A 21,682-nucleotide genomic window follows, 5' to 3' on the forward strand; every position below is an offset into this window, starting at 1 on the left:
TGTGCATGCAGGTGTGTGTATGTGTGTGTGTGTGTGTTGGATCACCAGACAATTCAATCACGGGATAGGATAGCAGTGGCCATGATCTGTACCACAAGCTTACTGGGTTACACTCATTTGGCTGAAACTATTACTTCCCTGACCCTATTCCTGTCTCTCTTAGTCTCTCTCACTCTCTCTCTCTTGCTCTTTTACGCTCTTCTCTCTAGCTCTATCTCTCTTGCTCTCTTACTCTCTCTCTCACTCTATCTCTCTCTCTCTTTCTCTCTCTCTCCCTTTAGCTCTCTCTCTCTTGCTCTGTTACTCTCTCTCTGTCTTTCTCTCTCTTGCTCTTTAACGCTCTCTCTCTTGCTCTTACTCTCTCTTTCTTTCTCGCTCTTGCTCTTTAACTCTCTCTCTTGCTCTCTTACTCTCTCTCTTTCTTTCTCTCTCTTGCTCTTTAACTCTCTCTCTCGCTCTGTTACTCTCTCTCTTTCTTTCTCTCTCTTGCTCTTTAACTCTCTCTCTCTCTTGCTGTCTTACTCTCTCTTTCTTTCTCTCTCTTGCTCTTTAACTCTCTCTCTCTTGCTCTCTTACCCTCTCTCACTCTACTGCCCTGAGGGAAATCCCCCTGTGTTTCGTTTCCACACACTGGGTGGGAATCCCCTGTGACATCATCATCGCTGGGCTAGTCCAACACCTCCGTCTCCTCGGGTGGCGAGTTCCAAAGTAAACAGCAGAGCAGCCCACATCGTATCTTTTTTGTGTGTGTACATGAGTATCGATCATTTGGATTTTGACTTTTTCTCTAACATGGATGTGACCGTGTGTGTGTGTTCTTATTTGTTGCACATTTGAACTGATCTCAATAAGATGTGTGTGTTCCAGCGTGGGGGGTTAGAGGAGGAGGTGGAGGAGGAGGAGGAGGAGGAGGTAGAGGAGGAGGAGGAGGAGGTGGAGGAGGTAGAGGAGGGCGAGGAGGTAAAGGAGGGAGAGGAGGAGGTAGAGGAGGAGGAGGAGTTAGAGGAGGAGGAGGTAGAGGAGGGAGAGGGGGTAGAGGAGGAGGAGTTAGAGGAGGAGGAGGCAGAGGAGGGAGAGGAGGGGAGGATGTAGAGGAGTTAGAGGAGGAGGAGGTAGAGGAGGGAGAGGAGGAGGGAGAGGAGGGAGAGGAGGAAGAGGAGGTAGAGGTGGTAGAGGAGGGGAGGAGGAGGAAGGGAGAGGAGGGAGAGGAGGAAGAGGAGGTAGAGGTGGTAGAGGAGGGGAGGAGGAGGAAGGGAGAGGAGGGAGAGGAGGAGGAGGTAGAGGAGGCGGGCCGTGGCTCACCCGTGCCCCCGTACTTGTCGGCCATGTTGATGTCCATGCCGGAGGTGAAAGACAGCATGGTGCGGATGACCTCATCACTGCCCTTGCCGGCGGCCCACATGAAGGCGGTGCGCCCCTCCAGGTCGGGCTCGTCCTTCACCGAGGGGTGCGACAGGAACACCCCCACCGTCTCCTATGGGCCCGCAACCACACACACACACAATATACACACAATACATAAAACAAACAAACACACCCACACACACACAATATATAACAGACACGCACAAACAATATATAAGAACACACAGGAACACAAAGGCACACACAAAACATAACCCACCCACACACATGCAAACATTATATGTAAGAAATCACACTCACACATACACACACAATATTTAACAACACACACTCACTCACGCACACACAATACATAAAAAGACACACACACAAACACACAGGCACACAAATGTCAACATACAGAAGGGTGCCCTCTTCAATGGCAGAGCAAACCCACACAGAGGCAAACTTAAGCAAATACAGTTGCAAGATTTAATACATATTTGCGGGCACCACAAACCAAAAGAGAAACGGTCACGTCAGATCGATACAGGTCACTCACAAGTCACACACAAGTCACTCAGATCAGATGAAGTACTGCAGACATGGTTCATATAGGTCTCATGAGTGTGTGTGTGTGTGTGTGTGCATATGTATGTGTTTGTGTGATAGCCACCCACGGCGTAGTTGCTCTGGGCTCCATAGTGAAGGGGTGTGGCTCCCTGGCTGTCTGAGGGGATGGTGCCTGAGGTGTTCCTCTCCAGCAGCAGGTGCACGATCCTAGCATGGCCTGACACCCCATGACCACAACATACACAGACGTTAACAGAGGAAACACGTTGGACATGTTGATGTCGAGTTAATAACAACAGCAAAGGTAAAAAGGAGACCCTTTAGCATTGTTGTCATGTGTGGGCGCTAGGAGGAAACGTTTCTCGTGACCCAGATGGTCTCCTGACAACGTGCCAAATTGTGGGTCCGCAGACACGCCACATATACCTGTAGTGAGCGGGAGGAGCGTTGACAGGGGCACCACCCCAATGAACCAACTGTTATATGTAGACCCCCGGGGGCCTCGGGTGTTTTGAAGATCCTCCTAGACTGAACATCAGGACCAACACACCTGAACCCAAAAGGGCGAGCACATTGAAATGTTTCTACATGTTACGGCGTCTGCCGTGGAGCCTGGCGGGAGCTAGGATCACTCTGTGTGTTTTGTCTGTCTGTGTATTTTCCTGTTTTGGGCGGAGCTAGCGGACTCCAACTTCTCCGGAGTCCTCCCTTCTCCGGCTCAACCACACACACCTGTGGATCATCAAAATCAACGCTTCGCTTATCTACTCCGGCTTCTTAACCATTCGTCGCCAGATCGTCAAACGGTCTACCTCCGTAAGTAGAGTTCCTGGTCTCTATGTATCTTTGTCCTAATATGCTCTGCTCCTGTCCAGGCCATCTGACCACCGCGGCTCTGTTCCTCCACGCTGCCTTCCTGGTTTCCACACCGACCCGGCTGGCCTTCTGCATCGACTAGTCTCTGCTCATCCCCATCGAATGAACATTTGAGCTATACAACCCTCGTCTGTTGACGTGCATTTGGGCTCCCTCACCCTCGGGCCGTAACAGGACATGACAGACACGTACGTGTTCTGGTTCCACGTTCCGCAGAACAACTCACCCAGCAGCGCGGCCCAGTGCAGCGGCGTCCTGAACAGGTTGTCGTACGCCGTGACGCTGCAGCCGTGGTACGAAGTCAGCAGGTCCACCACCGCCTCGTTGCCGTCGGCGACCGCAAAGTGCAGCGGTGTGCGGCCCTCGTAGTCCTGCCAGTTCAACAGGGACTCGGTGGGCGCCGCCTCCTGTAGAGAGAGAGGGAGAGGGGGAGAGAGAGAGAGACAGAGAGAGAGAGCAAGAGAGAGACAGAGAGCGAGAGAGAGAGAGAGAGAGAGCAAGAGAGAGACACAGAGATAGAGAGAGAGAGAGAGAGCAAGAGAGACAGAGAGAGAGAGAGAGAGAGAGAGAGAGAGAGAGAGAGCAAGAGAGAGACAGAGAGAGACAGAGAGAGAGGTGCAGAGAAAGATGGATGTTGAGTTGATGAGTGTGATGAATCAAAACAATGGTTAAATGATAACAGGATCCATGAGCAGTAGATGTGTGTGTGGTCACCGTGCGTACCAGGATGCAGCGGACCGTCTGCGTGGCGCTGGGCTCCTGGCTGTGGGCGGCCCAGTGCAAGGGGATCTTACCCTCGCTGTCCGGGATACCGATGTTGGAGTCGTGCTTGATCAGCAGACGCACGTGTTCCGGCCGGTTGTAGAACGCAGACCAGTGGAGGGCGGTTTGCTGTGGGGGCAGGGGGAGAGAGTCAGAAACAGAAGCAGAGCGAAAGAGAGAGAGAGTTTGATCAAAATCAAATCAGATCAGGGAAAGACACACACACACACACAGGCAGTTGAATGTAAAAGTCCTTAAGTTTGTTATAGTTAAATGTATCTTATGATAGTGTGGGTTGTGTGTGCGTTCGTGTAATTAAACCAAGGCTATTAAAGCACAGGCAGATTATTGACTGGAAGTTTGAATTGAAATGACTACCGGAGACAACAACGCACACACAGTATCCGAGGTGGGCTACAAACACTGTCCCCTGACATAAGGGACTGTACCAAATCAACCAAGGAACGTCAGATAGCCATCAGCACCAACCCACTGCCAACATTATGAGTGAGGACTTGTGTGTCTGTGTGTGTGTACACGTGTCTGTGGTTGGTGTGTGTGGTGGTGTGTGTGTGTGGTTGGGGTGTTTGTGGTTGGGGTGTGTGTGGCTGCGTGTTTTTGTTTGTGTGGTTGGGGTGTGTGTGGTGGGTGTGTGTGGTTGGGGTGTGTGTGGTTGTGTGTGTGGTTGGGGTGTGTGCTTGGTTGTGTGTGTGGTTGAGTGCGTGTGAATGTGTGTGGTTGTCTGTGTGGTTGGGGTGTGTTGTTGAGTGTGTGGTTGGTGCGTGTGAATGTGTGTGTGGTGGATGTGAGGGACCTTGTTCTTGTCCTGGGTATGTGGTGTTGTGTTGTTGTGTGTGTGGTTGTGTGTGTGGTGTGTGGTGGGTGTGTGTGTGAGGGACCTTGTTCTTGTCCTGGGTATCCACCTCCCCGGGACCGATGTGCTTGAGGAGCAGGGCAAGGGGCTTCAGGGAGGGGTGTCGGGTGGCCAGGTGGAGGGGGGTCATCCCTTCCAGGTCCTTCTGCAGCCAGTCTGCACGCCTCGACAGCAGCAGCTTCAAGAAGCGCACGTTTCCCTACACACACCGCGCACACACATACCGTGCACACACACACACACACACACACAGTCAGCATTAGGAAGTGTCTTGTTCAATGAGACCACTATCCATCTCCTCAGTTTGTGTGTATGTGTGTGTTTGTGTGTGTGTGTGTGTGTGTGTGAGAGATGCCCTGCTCAACAGTCAAAGGGCTAAATACCCAGGCCTTTCCTGTCATCCAAGACACATCATCATCATCATCATCATCATCATCATCATCTGTACTGCACCCCATGATGACATGTAACAGCTGTCAGAAGAGACATGTACACAATTTGCAAGCACGTCTGCATGCGCATACTTGTCTCCTTGCGTGTGTGTTTTGTATATCTGTTAGCCCTCTCACCACCATGTCACAGCCTGACAAATCTATCTTGAGTGTGAGCATGCATCTAGACTGCGTGGATGTGGATGAATGATGTGTGTGTGTGTGTGTGTGTGTGTGTGTGTGTGTGTGTGTGTGCATACGTGTTGTCTGTCCTCCTTATTCTCAGCCCAATTAGATCAGTAATCCCTGGCCTCACTCCCTGTCTCAGCCACTTATTGATCAGATGTCAGGGAGACAGGGTCTCCGATGGTGAGGACCCCCGCCTCCCAGACCACACACACACAGACACACTCATGCGCACACACGCACGCACGCACACACACACACACACACACACACTCATGCGCACGCACACACACACACACACACACACACACACACACACACACACGCAAACACACAAACACACAAAGACACACACAGACACACATACACACACACCCTCAAAACCTATTCCTATACCTTTATCTTTAGGCGGATGATGTATAAATGATTCATTATAATCTTTGTGCCACTTTCACCATGCTACTGAATGGTTAGTTATCAGTTGACCGCCTGTTCCATAACTTTGTGTAATATTGTAGTTTAAAACACACCATGTGCCTCTGGTGAAAGATACAGATGCACAAAGACAATCAAGGAGTTTGTCTTTTTATAGATTGCCAATGACTTCAGGACTGACAGCCCACTAGGGGGCGCTGACTTCCCACCACAGCTCTGACTCCAGATTCCTTGTTGAGTAGAAATAATCTTAACCCCAACTCCCCCTGGAAGCCACCTCAGTCTCTCATCCGTTCACCTCCATCATAACTCCTCGGAGCTATACAATATCTGACATTGTTATGCCATTCCTATAGGTTCAATGGCCAGTGTTTATTGGTAACTAGGCTCTGCAGAGTTTGATGGACTCCAATTGTCCTTGTATGCATGTGATTGTTCACATCAAGTAATGGATAAAAGTGTATGGTAAACAGAGGTGCATTCCGGACATGAACTAAATAGCAGGTAAAGTATTCCATTACCTTCTGTATCATGGTTCTTCCCACTCATGATACCATTCTCACCCGATGAATAGTATTATAAAATAGAATATAATAACAACATATTTTGTGATTCCATGCTTTATGTTTTAAACATATTATTTATTTTTTTACTGAAGTCCAAGGTGCATGGCTTTCTGTGATATCTATTGGGGATTCTAGGAAACGTATTCTACTCCTACGGGCTTGTTTTGGACAAATGTCACACACATGACTGAAGTTTGGTTTGAGTTGTCATTCAGTGATTAGAAAGTAAGCTGATAAAGGATTGCCAACTCAAAGCCCAAAGAAACAGCATTGGTAATTAATACTGCTGCAGTAGATTATTTCTTTAAAAAAGGAATAATAATAATCAATTGCGGGTCGTTTGTGGGCCGCTGTGGGGCAAGAGAGTCCCTTATTGTGTTTATGCTCATGAGCTCCAGTGGTGTGTCTGAACTTCGTCTGTGTGTGTCTATAGCGTACCTTGTGTGCTGTGAGGTGCAGTGCGGTGCGCTGGCTGTGGTCTGTCTTGTTGACGGACGCTCCTGCCTTCAGCAGGGCCTCGGCACAGTCCAGCCGGTCCGCCAGCACGCAGTACATCAGAGGGGTCCGCCCAAACTGGTCCTCGTTGTCCCGCAGAGAGGGCTGGGCTACACACACACACACACACACACACACACACACACACATACACACACAGGCTGAGTCTCAATTCCTTTGCTCCAAGCAAAATCTCAGCCCTACGCCTCGCTGTTGCGCGTTAACGAGCAGCAAGCCGTGTCCCGAAAGCCATTTTAAGGTAGGGTAAGGGGTAAGGGGGAGGGCTAACATCCCCTTGAAGTTACGATTTGCGATTGGCACCCTTGCAACGCTACAGTTGTGACTTGCTCCCGCAATACCTTGCGAGAAAATGGAAAATCAAGAAAAATCCTAGGCAAAATGGCGGGGGAAAAGATGCAACAGGATCGAAAACCACGCGGCCGGGCTGTGGAGCCCGGGGCCGCGGACCGGGGAGCCTCCGGCCCCGGTCCACGGCCGGGAGCTGCCGGGCCCATGATATCCATATGTTCCATGTTCTAGGGACTCCAGGTTGAAGATAAGCTTTAGTCCCCTGCCAAGTAATGCAATAGTTAGTTTTAAAAATGCTTGGAGAATCAGCCTGGAGAATGGTGGATCAATCAGTACGTTTACATGCACAGCTTAATCCTATTAAAGCCATAGTTCGACTATGCTCCTCAATTGGACAACTGCAATATTACATACATACAACTTATCCGATTTTGCTTGTCCATAGATCGGTTAAAGGTGTATACAAGTCCCGTTGAGGTCTTATTCGTTTATTTACCTGATTATGACTCTGCATGTATACGCACTGACTGTGATGTTGTTGTTTTTTTATAAACCAGTGTATTTTTTCATTTATTTGGTAGAAATATCTGTCTGTCTGTCTGTCTGTCTGTCTGTCTGTCTATCTATGTATTTATCAGTTATTATATATTGTACATAACATGTGGCCATATAACCCGGTTCTGACATATAATTCCTTCTTATTTGTTATTTCTTATGTTTTCTTTCAGGAGATCATTTAAGCCGCTGCCATCACAGAGCCCATCCCTCCACCTCAAGCACCTCTTCTGCATTGGTAGCCCTAAGCCCCCCAACCCCCAGGAAGATACAAAGATTAAACATCCACTGAACCGACCGAGTTATTGATAAAACGTGATGGTTGATGCCTTTTTGCAATGTGCAATATTAGTTCCATTATATCACTGGTTCTTGTGGGTAAGGTTGCATTCCTAAGACATTCAAACTACACAGTAAAACTCCAGAGACAGATATTGTATCAAAAGATCAAAAACATTAAATTAAAATAAAGATCAAACCCTGTCAATGACTACTAATGACGTACTGTTGGGTCTTGAAGGGTTGTCTTCTCATTTCGTAGGGGTAGGGTTAATGGGTAGGGGTAGGGTTAAGGTGGAGATTTTGGTAAAGCAAAGGGAGCAAAACGAGATTTGGCAATATTCACATATAAGACAGGAACTTCTATACCTTCATCACGACACATTCTCAGACTTCAAGCGACCTGATAACGATACAGCTGGTGGCTGAATGCCAAAGGGCCTCAAGAATACTTAATTTGTTAAAAAACAGAACACCCCTCTGTCATCCTTCCATGACAGTAAAACAATAAAAACGACATGTGACTGCACTCAGTATCACATGGTGAACCCCCTGAACTCTTCTGTGTGTGGGGGGTCATACCTGAGCGGGGGGCTGTTGGGAGAGAGGGCCGCCCCGCGTGCTACTGACCTGTGATCAGCTTCATCAGGGCGCTGCGGTCTCCGTTGACCGCCGCGGCGTGGACCGGGGAGCCCAGAGAGGACGGGGCCACGCTGGGGGCCTCGGAGGTCTGCAGCCCAAAGTAAAACAGTGATACATATGTGTTTATAATGATCTGGATCTAGGACTTGAGCATTGGACATTGGGGTTTGCAACCATAACCTTTGGGCTTGGAGTAAAACATCCAACCTATCCTCCACCTTCGGCTTTTGGGTAACACAGAAGCATCAAATATCACGATGTATAGTGGTCTGCCAAATCAAGTATTTTCTTTATTTAAAATTGTAATCTTATCGTTCAGGTCAGGAATGCTAACCAACCGAAGTCCTATAGCACAAACAAGTGAGAGAACATCTCTGGGACACAATCAATCAATCACTGCCATTTCATACTACCCCTGTCCCCCCGTCTTCCAAATAAAATACAGCTAATACACACTAACACAGATGCTTTCAAATAAGGGAGCTAATGTATGCTGACAGTGGTGAGTGTGTGTGTGTATGTGTGTGTGTGTGTGTGTGTGTATGTGTATTTCTCTGTGTGTATATGTGCACCCGGAGAGGGGGTTAAATCTCTTCCTGGCCCCACTTACCCGAAGCCCAGTGAAGGCTGGGTAATCTGCAGACAGGAAGCAGCTGGGGAGGGGAGACCCTGGCGGGGACTGTGTGAGTGTGTGGGGGGGGGGTCTCACTTCATGTCTTATTCATATCTCATTAATACTGCAGCAGGCCTTGGTGTGTGTGTGTGTGTGTGTGTGTGTGTGCTTGGATTTGCCTGTGTGTGTGTGTGTGTGCTTGTGTGTGCTTGGATTTGACTGTGTGTGTGTGTGTGTGTGTGTGTGTGTGTGTGTGTGTGTGTGTGTGTGTGTGTGTGTGTGTGTGTACTGAGAGATGTGCAACTTGCCCTGCGGGGCGTAACACAGAAATCAATTATTGCTCCTAAACACATAAACGCCAGAGACACACGCGCAGTCCAGGATTTTGGGTTTCTCCCAGACATTTTCATTAACAGCAAATATGACAGGGCTGACTCACTGTCCATGGGCAGAGGTTATTTAGAATAGATTCAAAAAACAAATGTGAAGCCCACCTCCCTCCACACACATGTAAGAAACTGCATATACTGTCCTCCTCCTCCATAAACATGAGCATATTCATAACACAGCTTTAGCATATCAGCACATGCTAGGCCCAGGCCGACCCTCTCTGGTTCCTCAGTGTTTAGGGTGTGCTGGTTGTGACCCGATGGCCCAGGTCAGCACCCTGAGATTCTCCCCAGAGAAGGCTGGGGAGACAGGGAAGACCACTGAGCTCTTCATCCTCCTACTCCTCCTCCTCCTCCCCGTCCCTCCCTGCCGCCGCCTCGTAAAGCCTGCTCCTGTAGACACTGCGTGCCGCATGGCAATTACCCATCATTCTCGCTGCTTTCTCACGCTCTGCCAAGTAACCCCGTTTTGTCCCAGAGAGGGTTAACCAAGGTTAGTTACAGAGTTAAGTGAGGTACTACAGGTAAGTGCAGTAGTTTATGGTTGTGTGTCAATGTTAGTGCATGTGTGCGCGTAGATGTGTATTTTTTGTGTGTGCGCAGGCACTTGTGTTTGTGTGAGTGAGTGTGTATGTGACACATGTGCCTAGTCATGGGAAGTGATTTTGCGTGAGAGCAAATTTTTACAGGGGCTTCAGCCAAATCGGCAACAAACTCTTCTAATTTGGAAAGATTACAGTCACTCGCATGCGCATGCATTCTCTTTTTCTATCAGATGCACGTACACACACACACACACACAGACACACACACACACACACACAAACACAGGATTTCTTAATCTGATCTAATATACAACACATGCTGAAATAAAAATGATGCCATATGGCCGTACCTTCAAAACACAGTATTTTTACATTGTCTTCTGGTGTTAACAACCTATTAGACAGGGAGCCAAATTAAGCAATCTGCCCTCTACTGTTTGATGTGTTTTGTTTTATAGTCACATCCAGGGCTGCCTAAAAATGTTCACTTCCACTTTCTGTTCACCCACCTGAACTTTTGAGAATTATGGGATGCCCCCAGCTGCTAAAATAGAAATAGGAATCAATCTGATAATAATAGGAAACATAAAAGCCCCAAACAATGCCTAATCTTTTTAGTGTGTTGATTGACATTCTCATAGACAGTGGGAGTAAGGAGTCAGTAGTTCACAAGTGCCACACTGCTTTTCAGCTGCACCCGTCGTGTGTTAGAATTTGTCTAAAAAGCCTTTTTTTGGGGGGTGTGGGGGTGGGGAGGGCAGGGGACGCAGTGTTAAATTTTAACAAAAGTAGAAAAGGCCCAGGTCCTGGGGAGAGCTTTGGGTGGGCTTTGATGCTAGTTCCTCTGGGAGTCCTCGGCTCATTAATATGAAGACAATAACGCAGAGTCCGCCATCGATCGGCGGGGTCTGGGCTGGACGCTGCTCCTGGAGAACCACTATTGATCTGTGGTGATGCTGACATTATTTAGACCTGTATTCATATTTTGCGCCCTCGTCACCTGAGTGAGTTAAACAAAGGATCAACACACCCCCCACTCTACAGAATCCTTTCAGTAACACTACAGGAATGTTTGGCCACATACGCAGTCGAAAGAACCAAGGCTTTATTAAGTGAAGACAAATGCAGTATGGCCTAAACAGGAAGCGGGGGTTTCATCTGGGGTGCCAGTCTGGTTTTGATAGACTAGACGGTTGAGCATGTTGGGTAAAGCAGTGGGGAGTTGGGCCTGGGGCCCATTCTCTTGTTCCACATGAACACTCACACACATACACATAAGAACACACGGATAAATTACTGTAAAAGTACACCAATATTGTGTGTGTGAAAAAAAGTGAGGGGTGGAGGTGGGGGAGGGGGTTGATGGGGCATATGTCTAGGGCACAGGTCTGCGTGCCTACTTTTGAGTGGCATATAAAGAGGTGGCAAGACAGATAATATCTGCCCATGGGGACGCCCTATCGGGAGTTCTGTTTCTTGGCTTCCTGCTTCCCCAAGGACCAATGAGCTACCTAGGGTGGGCTCCAAGCCCTTGGGCACTGTGGGGCCAATCAGCAGGGAGGAAAGGGTTGAGTGACACATATATCAGCTAATTTACATCATTACCACAATGCATCCCTACAAATGAGCCCCCAGGGTCACAGCCAATCACCTGGGAGAGTAATGCAATTAGGCGGGACCACAGCTGTCAATCTTGCCGCCACGGGGGTCAGGTGCTTAAGCCCGTGGCTAACACACCACTGATATGGGGTCTGTCTTCCTCTACCCCACCTACAAATGTGTGTTTGTCCGTTTGTGTGTGTGTATGTGGGTGTGTGCGCAAGTGCACACATGTGATGCCTGCACATGAGGAACAACGGTAAGCACAGTGAGAGGTTGAGGTAGGGACTGTAAGGCAGGGTGTTGCACAGTGGAGGCAGTTTCTCTGTGGCTTTCCGGAGGCATCACATGGGGGGGGCTCAGGCAGAGATGGTGTGTACTCCAGGGAGCCTAAGATTGACTTGGGCTCTCCAAGGACTTATATGTGTGTGTGTGTGTGTGTGTGTTCGTGTGTGTGTGTGTGTGTGTGTGTGTGTGTGTGTGTGTGTGTGTGTGTGTGTGTGTGTGCACGCGCCCGTGCGTGCATGCGTGTGTGTCAGTGTTCACTCAAGCCCGCTGGGGCCACTGAGTGTTGTTGACGCTCCCGGTGTGGGAGAGGAGCAGGGACCACAACAACAACCGCGAGAAGAGGCGGAACCAAACCTCCCATCGCTGTGGACGGAGCCCAGCAGGTGACTCAAAGCCAACCAATCGCTTTCTGCTCTTTAACACGGCTTATCCGTGTCAGAATATGATACAGCATACAGGAACATTGCACTCAGTCAATAGACCTCTGCACTACATCATATGGAACATTGTGTGTTTGTGTGTATTTATACTCATTGATCCTTCTGATGATGTGCCAGTCATTACTACCGATCAGTCAGAGTCATTGATAACCGACTGCGGCCTGTGTCTCCAATGAATTCCTCCATACTTTGGCTGTTGATGAGCCTCTACAAAAGCACAATGGAGCACCCTTCTATAGAGCAGGGCCCAGAATGCCCTTCCACCGACCTTGTGGAGTTTGGCTCCTCCTGTCTGAGCGGTTAGGGCACTACTGAGAAAGGGCCTCTGAAAGTTAAGATGGCAGGAGTGTTGTGACAACGTCCCATTATATCACTAATGAGGCTGCCTCAGGAGAGAGGGAGACAGGGGAGGGGCGAGGGAGAGAGACAGAGTGAGAGAGAGAGAGGAAGGGTGGGTGGATTGTGGTGTGGGGGCCGGGGGGGCGGTGTTGGGAGACAGAGATCAGCTCGGGGACTTGTTCATCTCCTTCTCCGTCCCCCCATTTTCCCTCCATCCCACTCCCCACACCTCACAGACTAATTGGACTAAAACTGTGATCTAATTAAATGTCCAATTAGAGTGCAGAGAGCCGTGTGCCCGCCGGCGAATCAGAGCAGAGGGACATAATCAGCTGGAAAAACAAACAAAAAAATCGATGGGGGAGGGGCTAGAGAGATGGGGAAAACAAGATGGACACATAAAATCATGAGTGAGTGAGTGGACAGTGGTCCGGGGGCAGATTAGGCCAAGCTGTAAAGCAACGAGGGACCGGGCATCACATCTTTAGACATAAAGCCAATTTTGACAAAATAATATGAATATGGTAATCTTCAGAACCTGCTATTATTAACTTGGTTTAACTTGGTTTAGAAACGCTTTTTCATCACCCATAGTATATAGAGATATGGAGAGTATATTTAGGCAAACATATGAACTGCCTGATAACAGAACCATGGCTAATTGCTTGTGTCATTGGATATATGATGAGAAAAACAAATCTGCTCCTTAAATGTAAATGCATTTGTAGCTGGCCCTTTTACACACACACACACACACACACACACACACACACACACACACACACACACACACACACACACACAGACACACACACACACACACACACACACACACACACACACACACACACACACAGGTGAGTGATAGGAGACATGCAAAGAAAAGAAGAGAAGAAGACAAACAAAAAGCACTAGATTTAATTTTTCAGTTACTCCATCTGTGAGTTAATCACACACTGGGAACCCCCTATGGGCAGATTCAGCCCATCAAATATTAATGCCGGGATTCAATTCAACAGGCCACCTTTAATCTCATTACAATCTTCCTTTCTTTAGACACTGATGGGTCTGTAACAGAAGCATTGTGTATATCAGGGGGATAATGTTCAAGCAAAATTGAAAGGGTCTGTTTTCTAGGGTCCCGTTTAACCCTAACTCTGGCCTGTGTTCTGGTGTTAGAGATAAACACCTGCAAGCTTTTACACTTGCATGCTTTTGAAGGGAAAGATGAACAGTCAAATTACAGTGGAGTCAATCGTGGTGGTGGGAGATTGTGCTGTGGAATTAGAATCCATCCAGATATCCAACAGCTAAAAATATGAATTATTATTATTACACATGTTATTACACAGCACATTTCTGTGGCAAACCCGCTTAATTTCTTATTTCTTGTCTTGGTTTCTGCATGGTGTGTGTGTGTGTGTGTGTGTGTGTGTGTGTGTGTGTGTGTGTGTGTGGGGGGGGGGTCTTTTGACCTCTAACCATTGCAGAGTTGGGTGCCCTAGATGTTTCCCAGGTCAGTCCATCCTCTGTAGGTCTGGATGTTTCTCCAGGTCCCCCACCTTGCCTATCTCTGCCTCCTATGGGACAGAAAAAGAGGACACTCCTTAACCCTGGACTGTGCACCTGTTCATTTTCTAAGCGCCAAAATACATGGTTTACAGATAAAATAGCAGTCTGAGACAATCATTCAATGTCAGGATGTCATAGATGTCCATGACAAATAAATTTATGTTGCAGTTTTACAATTTACTGACTCGCAGTGATTTTCTTAAAGATAGATGTACAGCTAATTGACGAGCAGATGGAGTTTTCTCTTTTTTTTATTATCAAGGAGGCTATTCAGAAGGTGGACATTGGGGTTTGAGCACAAAACCTTTCGCCTGTGTGTGAAACAAGGGTGTTTGACACCCACAACCACCATACTACCCCCATAGCATAACACAAAGGTTTCAGGCTTTTGCTTTGTAGATACATAGTCATGCACTGTTTTGTATTCATGGTTAAACATATTGGCAACTGTCAACAACATATAATCACATATTGAACTTAACTTTGATACTTGAACATATCTGCGAATGCACAATGGGAATACTTGATTTGAGGTATTTTTACACAGTGGACTACTGTCAACTGTATCAACATATTGGCATGTTGATGGTATGAAGAGATATCGTATTACACAGATAACATTACACAGTATACCAAAAATGATGCAACTCACCCCGTATAACAGAAATCACTACTTCATAACCGTGCTATTAAACAGATTTTAACAAATTCCAAACATATCTTAAGTTAGTTTCGTGATGATATCTTTATGGTATATATTCCCTCTTCAACTGTAAGTTTAATTGCACAGAGTGTATCTCCTTATGTCTACCCTAAAATGCTTTTAAGAAAGTTTTCTTCTTCCACAGCGTTCCGTTGGTTTGCAAACGTTGGATTGACCCATGACTACAACTCCCATAGTCCTCGCTTCACCAACGCATGACCATGATTGAAGTCTTCACATACTCAAAGCTAACTCACTATCAGGTGTATGCAACTACAATCCCCACAAAGCTTAGCAGAAAGCCGGAAGTAGCACCTCGGTTCCGGTGTTACCGTGAGATGGGCTCGCCGTCCGTTTCCTGCTGCAGTGAGGAGAGCGGCGTCGAGAGAGACTGGGAACACACAGCCACCTTATAACACTCATCACTTGTATTATACAATGAAACTCTTACCGGCATTGCCCTATCTCGATATCCGCTTCTTCACGTCAATATTACTGGTAAGCGCATGAAATGTTGCTTTGTAAAGTACAAGAAAATGTCTTAGCTTTGGTGAGCTAACCCTAGCCGGTCAGGTTAGCTCACCGTAGCCGTCATATAAACTATCGGCAGGGGAGAGATGGGTCACTATTTAGCAAATAGCAAGTTCATCCAAGTAGCCAATATACAAAAACCGGAAAACTAGACGTCCCCGATCGAAAGATAGCTGTCAAATTAACCTATAATATAAACGGCCTAGCACACATCCCAATGATCATGTGTGGATCACACGTCACAGGGCCGGTTATCATGTTTTATCGCTGTTAACTGGTGTTTGTTTTTGATTGAGAATTATGTCGCTTATTTGGAGATATATTGCACATTTCTCAGTGGATTCCGTGCAGCTGTGTCTCTCCTCCGGAGTGATGCTGGTCGCTGGGTGAATTCCTCTGTTGTGGCTCATTCTGATTGGCTGACAACCCGGAACTGGACACAGCCGCAGCTGTGTGATGTTTGAGTTTAGGCCTTAAATGAAAACTTTATATTTTGAATGAATATCAGATCTCCCAGAAAATGATATGATCCTAAATACATGATTGGTCGTGTCAGTGGATCAATACACATAGTGTACCTAACAGTTAGTCATGGACAGGCGGAACAAGTTGAACTGCACCGCTGGCTCTGTTGGTCATGGTTTAGTGACATAATGTATGTACTGTATATGCCTCATTATTTGTGTAGGAAAACTACCCTGGAACAAGTCTAGCGCATGCGTAGCCGTTCTCTGATACGCAAATGACGCCACTGTGACACCTAGACAACACTGATGGTTCATCCTATCATCACAAGCCATACTAGTTTGACAGAGCTAAGTTGACAAAGATGTCCGGTTGGAGAAGGATGTCAGCAGTGTTTGAATGAGATCAAAGCCTGCTCAATGTATTAACAACGCCATAATAGCTGTGATGGTTTAGAAGTTTATACCAAATTTAATATAACATGGTAGGCAAGAAAAGCCAATGTTTGATTACCATCTTTCATGACCATATTTTCCAACGTGTCGGGACCCTAGAGTACTAGGCAAAATTAGATGCGTTACTTAATTGCTTGAGTAAAATGAAAGTGCATAGAAAATAGTGTTAATTTCCATGTGTGTTTTGGTTTGTGGTTGGTGTGACTAGGAAGTTAACAGAAGGTTTTTGGGCCAATAAAAATAGGATTTATTTTAAGGACATCAAAGTATTGTTTGATACCTGTGCCTCTACCTCTGCTAGACACCAGGCGTGCTCTAACACTGCGTCAACCCGCTTTGTCTACAGGTGATGGGCCTCTCTACCCCTGGGAAGGCAGAGATCACCAGTCTTGACACAGGCAACATTGAGGAAATTCTCAGTAAGTCCTCATAACTTTTTAGTTTCCATTATCCATTCCATTATAACTATCTTAACTGTGAAATACAGCTTGATGGAACTTGACATAGTGAGCTGACTAGATGCCTATTGTATCGTTTGCAGATAATGCTGGGGTGGCATTAGTCAACTTCTATGCAGATTGGTAAGTTCTATGCTTGTCCTTTTCTCTAGGACATATTGTTTTTTATTATTAATGCAATTTTATGGATTCATTATTTTACAAATAATATGTGCATGTCAAACTTGATAGTTTGTCTTACCTTGTTAAAATGCTTCAATCCAAGAGAAGTCTCTGATTACATTTCTTTCTAATTTTTCTGTTCATGTATCATTTGTTACACTTAAAACATGTTAAAGACAGTGGTAGGGTGATATTGCCACTGTTATATGAAAAGTTCTAAGGGGCTCATGTAGTTGCCGCTGTATCACAGGTGTCGGTTCAGCCAGATGCTCCATCCCATCTTTGAGGAGGCCTCCAACCTGGCCAGGGAGGAGTACCCTGACATCACGCAGGTGGTCTTCGCCCGCGTCGACTGTGACCAACATTGTAAGTCTGTCTTTCCTACTCATGAGTTTGTCGGTTGGTGGAGGCCCTATATTAGTATCTTTGTAAAATGTGTGGACTGAATTCTGATTCAAAAGTATAAAGATAAAAAAAAAAGTACCTGTAAGAAAGTCGGGATAGTGCTCGTCATGGCAACACTAAGATACAGCAAAGAGATTTAAACATTAGTTAGATATTAAGTGTTTTTCTCCCCTTTTTATCCAAGTTTCGGACAACGCCTTAAGCACACACACACGCACGCACACACACACACACACACACACACACACACACACACACACACACACACACACACACACACACACACACACACACACACACACACACACACACACACACACACACACACGCACAGAATAGTCAGAATAACCACACAGCTGCTCTGCTTTTCCGTGTCCCCTATATGAATGCATAGATACAGAGCACACCAAAGCAGCGGCACATGAACCGCCAGCCGCAGCCTTTTGAGATAAAGCAAATTAAATAGAATTATTGATGACCTGCAAACTGTTTGAAGACTAATGACAAAACTACTGCTGCCTGTGAAGACTGGAGGCTTAGAGACACCCTGCGGAGAGATTGACACCCGCCACAGACACACACACTCAAGCACACAAATTCATTCACTGTGTGCCAAGAGAATATTTACTCTTGGTGGGGGGCAGCTTTTATGTAGCAGATCAGAGCGCAGCCCTGACTGAAGTCAGTGTTTCCCGGCTGCAGTTTATCTCTTGTCTGTGTGCAGCCCCACCCACCCACTTGTTTACATTTTTTCTCTACTTTTTATTTAATATATTTTTTCTGATCACTCTTTAGCGGACATCGCCCAGAGGTACCGTATATCAAAGTACCCGACGCTGAAATTATTCCGTAATGGCATGATGATGAAGAGGGAGTATAGGGGCCAGAGGTCGGTGGCGGCCATCGCCGACTTTATCCGCCAGCAGAAGGTGGACCCCATCAAAGAGGTCAACTCCCTGGAGGAGCTGAATAAAGTGGATGTGAGTTTGAAATGAGTACAAATAAATATATAAAGTGTCATCTATGCTGCGGGCCCTTGATGGCCGTTCTACACGAGATGGGATGTTTGCCTCTTTTTCACGTCCCATCTGTGCTTTCTCTTTCTCTGGGTCATCAGAGGAGCAAGAGAAACATCATAGGATACTTTGAAACAAAGGACTCGGACGGCTACCACACATTCGAGAAGGTGGCCAACATCCTTCGAGACGACTGCGTGTTCTTTGCTGCCTTCGGGTAAGACCGAATGACTGCACGCCCAAGGTTGTTTGATCAGTTCCCCAAAGGCTCACCTTACAAAACCTGTTCCAGCCCATTCATTGGTTTAATCGTGACCACTACGTTGACATGAAGATTAATTTCACGATTTAGTTCATGACTTATTGGCTGATTACTTTTCTCTACCCTCCCTAGTGAGGTGTCCCAGACGGAGCGCTTCAGCGGAGACAATGTGATCTTCAAGCCCGTGGGTGAGACCGTCCCAGACATGGTCTTCCTGGGCTCCTTACCTAGCTTTGACCTCAGCTACGCCTGGACCCAGGACAAGTGTGTCCCACTCGTCAGGGAAATCACATTTGAAAACGGAGAGGTGTGTGTTCTTGATGCATCCACACACGCATCCACATGTCCTGGTGGTGTAGGGTGATGGTGGAAACACAGGCCATTGGAGATACCGTGACTTTTCTTGTCCTGTGGTTTCCCTCCAGGAACTGACAGAAGAAGGGATCCCCTTCCTCATCTTGTTCCACGTCAAGGAAGACACAGAGAGCTTGGAGCAATTCCAACAGGAAGTGGCCCGCCAGCTAATCAGTGAAAAAGGTGCGCCACAGGGCAGAACAGTGATCACGTGTGGAAGCCACAAATTCTCTTGTCTATGCAGGCGGACACTTTGGCTGGAGGTGCTGTGGAGTCTCATTGTGGAACAGGAATGACTGCTCTTGTTGTCAACAAAGGACCAGTATATGGTTTGGCGTGTGTTGACTCTTTCCTCGTTCCACAGGCTCTATAAACTTCCTGCATGCAGATTGCGAAAAGTTCCGGCATCCATTGCTGCACATCCAGAAAACCCCCGCCGAGTGTCCCGTCATTGCCATCGACTCCTTCAGACATATGTATGTCTTCCCCGAGTTCAAAGACCTCATGTAAGTACTACATTTATTTACAACCTTTTTATCTATAGATGAGGCACTACAAATAGGACACACACACACACACACACTCCAAGCAGAGATGTCACACCTTTTGAAATCAGTCCTTTATTAATGGGCCAGGACACCGGTGCTAATGTGACATGATTTGGCACGTGCAATTAGGGCTAAACTAATCCAGTCTAATCTGATTTAATCCTATTTATTCTGCCCACCAACACTCTGTCCCCCATCCTCTCCAATCATGGTTTGATCAGATAGGCGTAGCCCTGAGGACCAAGCACCCCCCCCCCCCCCCCCCCCCCATTCAAGCAACCTAATTTCATCACATCACTATCTCTCCCACCAGTGCATGTGGCACACACAGCCCGTAATGACATTAGTGCAACGTATGGTGTGTGTGTATGTATATACAAAAGCCTTGTGTTGCGCGCTGTTCTGACACACAGCTAGCTTTAATTGCTGGGCTTTCCTGTTATACCAGGCTATTGTCACACGGCCTTCGCTCATTAATAAAGCACACTTCAAAGCGTTGTGTTAATGTGGATTAATGTTGCCACGGGACCCGTCCCAGGAGATTAATGTCTCTTATTGCTTGTCCACAGTAATATTGTTTTATATAAACGCTGGGGTCCAGAATTGCCGCCCTTTCCCTGTGTGTGTGGGAATGTGCCAGGGATGTAGCCGCGAGGCAGACAGCTAATATGATAGTGCTTTCTGCATGTCGAATTCAGGATCCATGGCAAGCTGAGACAGTTTGTGCTGGACCTCCACTCTGGGAAGCTACATCGAGAGTTCCACCACGGACCTGACCCCACAGACAGCACGCCAGGACAGGTGAGACCCCCAACAGGGACCACCGGCTACTTAAACAACCCCGCTGCCATGTTGCCCCATTGGCGCTAAGCCAAGTGCGTCTGTGTGTGTGTTTTGATCCAGGAGGACATGATAGAAGTGGTGGCCAGCAACCCCCCAGAGAGCTCCTTCCAGAAGCTGGCCCCCAGCGAAACCCGCTACACCATCCTAAGCAGGGATCGCGATGAGCTGTGACCTCCACCCAGCGCCTCACACTGATCTCTAGACTCCACGCCGCGCCCCGGGGCCAGGGAGGGGAGGGGAGGAGTGGGAGGGGGTCGGGACAGGCCAGCGGGACACAACAGCAACACCAATACCCTTACTGAAGAAATATGAGGAGATGGAGGAGTGCAGTCCAAGACACAGCTGTGTTGGAATAACCTATATTTTCATAACTCTTACACGTACAATTTTTATTTGGATAAACGGAGGGAGGGCGATGTTAAGGCGGGCTTTAGGACATCAAAAATGTGTTTTTACTTTTTTTTGGCGCTTGTAAATATGTGTGTGCTACGTTGGCGTGTCTGTCATCATGGTCTAAATTAAACGCAGAGTTTTCTTTATTTTATTTTTGTTGTTTGTAAAAAAACAAACCAAGGTGGGCTCCCTCGCTCCAGGTCTCTGGTTCAGTTCTGTGGGTTTTCCAGTACAATCAGTACAGTGTGTCCTTGGCTTCAGATTTCTACCCAAATCCATTTGTGTAGCGCAATGTACAATAACATGTTAGTTTGAAGTAGCGACTTCTCTGTGAGTTCTCGTGCATATCGGCCTCTTAACACCGTAGATAATTTGACAAGATAATAAAAGACCTGTGACCCCGATAAAAGAAGCTGGGGTGGCCTGTTGGCACTCAACCTGAATGGTACTAAATGGTTAAGGATGGGGTCGTGTTTCCCATGAAGTTCCGGAACATGGCCCTGAATTATTGCAATGTCTGGTTTAACCCGTCTTTGCTGAGAAGGGCTTCCCCCTCTCTCATGTTTGACCCCAGCTACCAGACAGCTTCCTGATGGAAGCACAAGGTCTGCAGCCTGGGAGGATTTGATTCATATTTCTTCATAGAAGGCTCCTCATTTGATTTCCCCCACACCGTTTGGAAGATCCAGGCCCGTTTCAATGGGCTTTGTTGTAGGGTAACTCGAGGCATTGGGACAAAGTTGTTAGTTGTTCGATGCTGTGCACCTTTGCCTTCTTTTTATTATTTTTTTCCAACAGGCCCACGGCAGCCTGCATGTTGATGTAAACAAAGAGAGCGTTGGGGGAGATGGGGGACGGTGAACATTTTTTAAAATCAAGTCATCACATCATGAGAGTAGCCGACTTGAAAAGATTAAATTAAAACCATTTTACAAGATAGTTTGTTGTCCGCCTTCTTATTTTTGTGTCTACTTA

At 47.1% G+C, this 21,682-nt stretch overlaps 2 protein-coding genes across 3 annotated transcripts in view; one reads left to right on the top strand and one right to left on the bottom strand.

Moving 5' to 3' along the window:
- invs (inversin) overlaps positions 1-14,918 on the bottom strand; it is a 23,143-nt gene extending 8,225 nt beyond the window's left edge. For both annotated transcript variants that reach the window (XM_079742979.1, XM_079742978.1), the window contains exons 1-9: positions 14,765-14,918; positions 14,023-14,120; positions 8,316-8,415; positions 6,486-6,652; positions 4,455-4,628; positions 3,517-3,684; positions 3,020-3,200; positions 2,025-2,134; positions 1,303-1,474 (exon numbers count right to left, since the gene is read on the bottom strand). In XM_079742979.1, coding sequence (XP_079599105.1) covers positions 1,303-1,474; positions 2,025-2,134; positions 3,020-3,200; positions 3,517-3,684; positions 4,455-4,628; positions 6,486-6,652; positions 8,316-8,415; positions 14,023-14,025 — 1,075 coding nt within the window. In that variant the 5' untranslated portion in view covers positions 14,026-14,120; positions 14,765-14,918. The remainder of the gene's footprint in view (positions 1-1,302; positions 1,475-2,024; positions 2,135-3,019; positions 3,201-3,516; positions 3,685-4,454; positions 4,629-6,485; positions 6,653-8,315; positions 8,416-14,022; positions 14,121-14,764) is intronic.
- A 256-nt stretch (positions 14,919-15,174) lies between these two features.
- On the top strand, positions 15,175-21,646 carry erp44 (endoplasmic reticulum protein 44). Its single transcript, XM_079743752.1, has 11 exons — positions 15,175-15,313; positions 16,613-16,685; positions 16,808-16,847; positions 17,137-17,252; positions 18,087-18,271; positions 18,409-18,524; positions 18,702-18,876; positions 18,995-19,106; positions 19,288-19,429; positions 20,170-20,272; positions 20,375-21,646. Exons 1-11 carry the CDS (start codon positions 15,254-15,256, stop codon positions 20,483-20,485), a joined length of 1,233 nt encoding a protein of 410 aa, XP_079599878.1. The 5' UTR covers positions 15,175-15,253; the 3' UTR covers positions 20,486-21,646.
- The last annotated feature ends 36 nt before the right edge of the window (positions 21,647-21,682 follow it).

Source organism: Pollachius pollachius (assembly GCF_949987615.1).
Source record: "Pollachius pollachius genome assembly, chromosome: 1".
NCBI lineage: Eukaryota > Metazoa > Chordata > Actinopteri > Gadiformes > Gadidae > Pollachius > Pollachius pollachius.

Excerpts from the sequence above, each read along its gene's own strand:
- erp44 (XM_079743752.1), top strand. The coding sequence starts at position 15,254 with ATGAAACTCTTACCGGCATTGCCCTATCTCGATATCCGCTTCTTCACG. Across the intron at positions 16,686-16,807 it reads CAACATTGAGGAAATTCTCA|ATAATGCTGGGGTGGCATTA; the intron begins GTAAGTCCTCAT and ends TATCGTTTGCAG. Across the intron at positions 19,107-19,287 it reads CCAGCTAATCAGTGAAAAAG|GCTCTATAAACTTCCTGCAT; the intron begins GTGCGCCACAGG and ends CTCGTTCCACAG.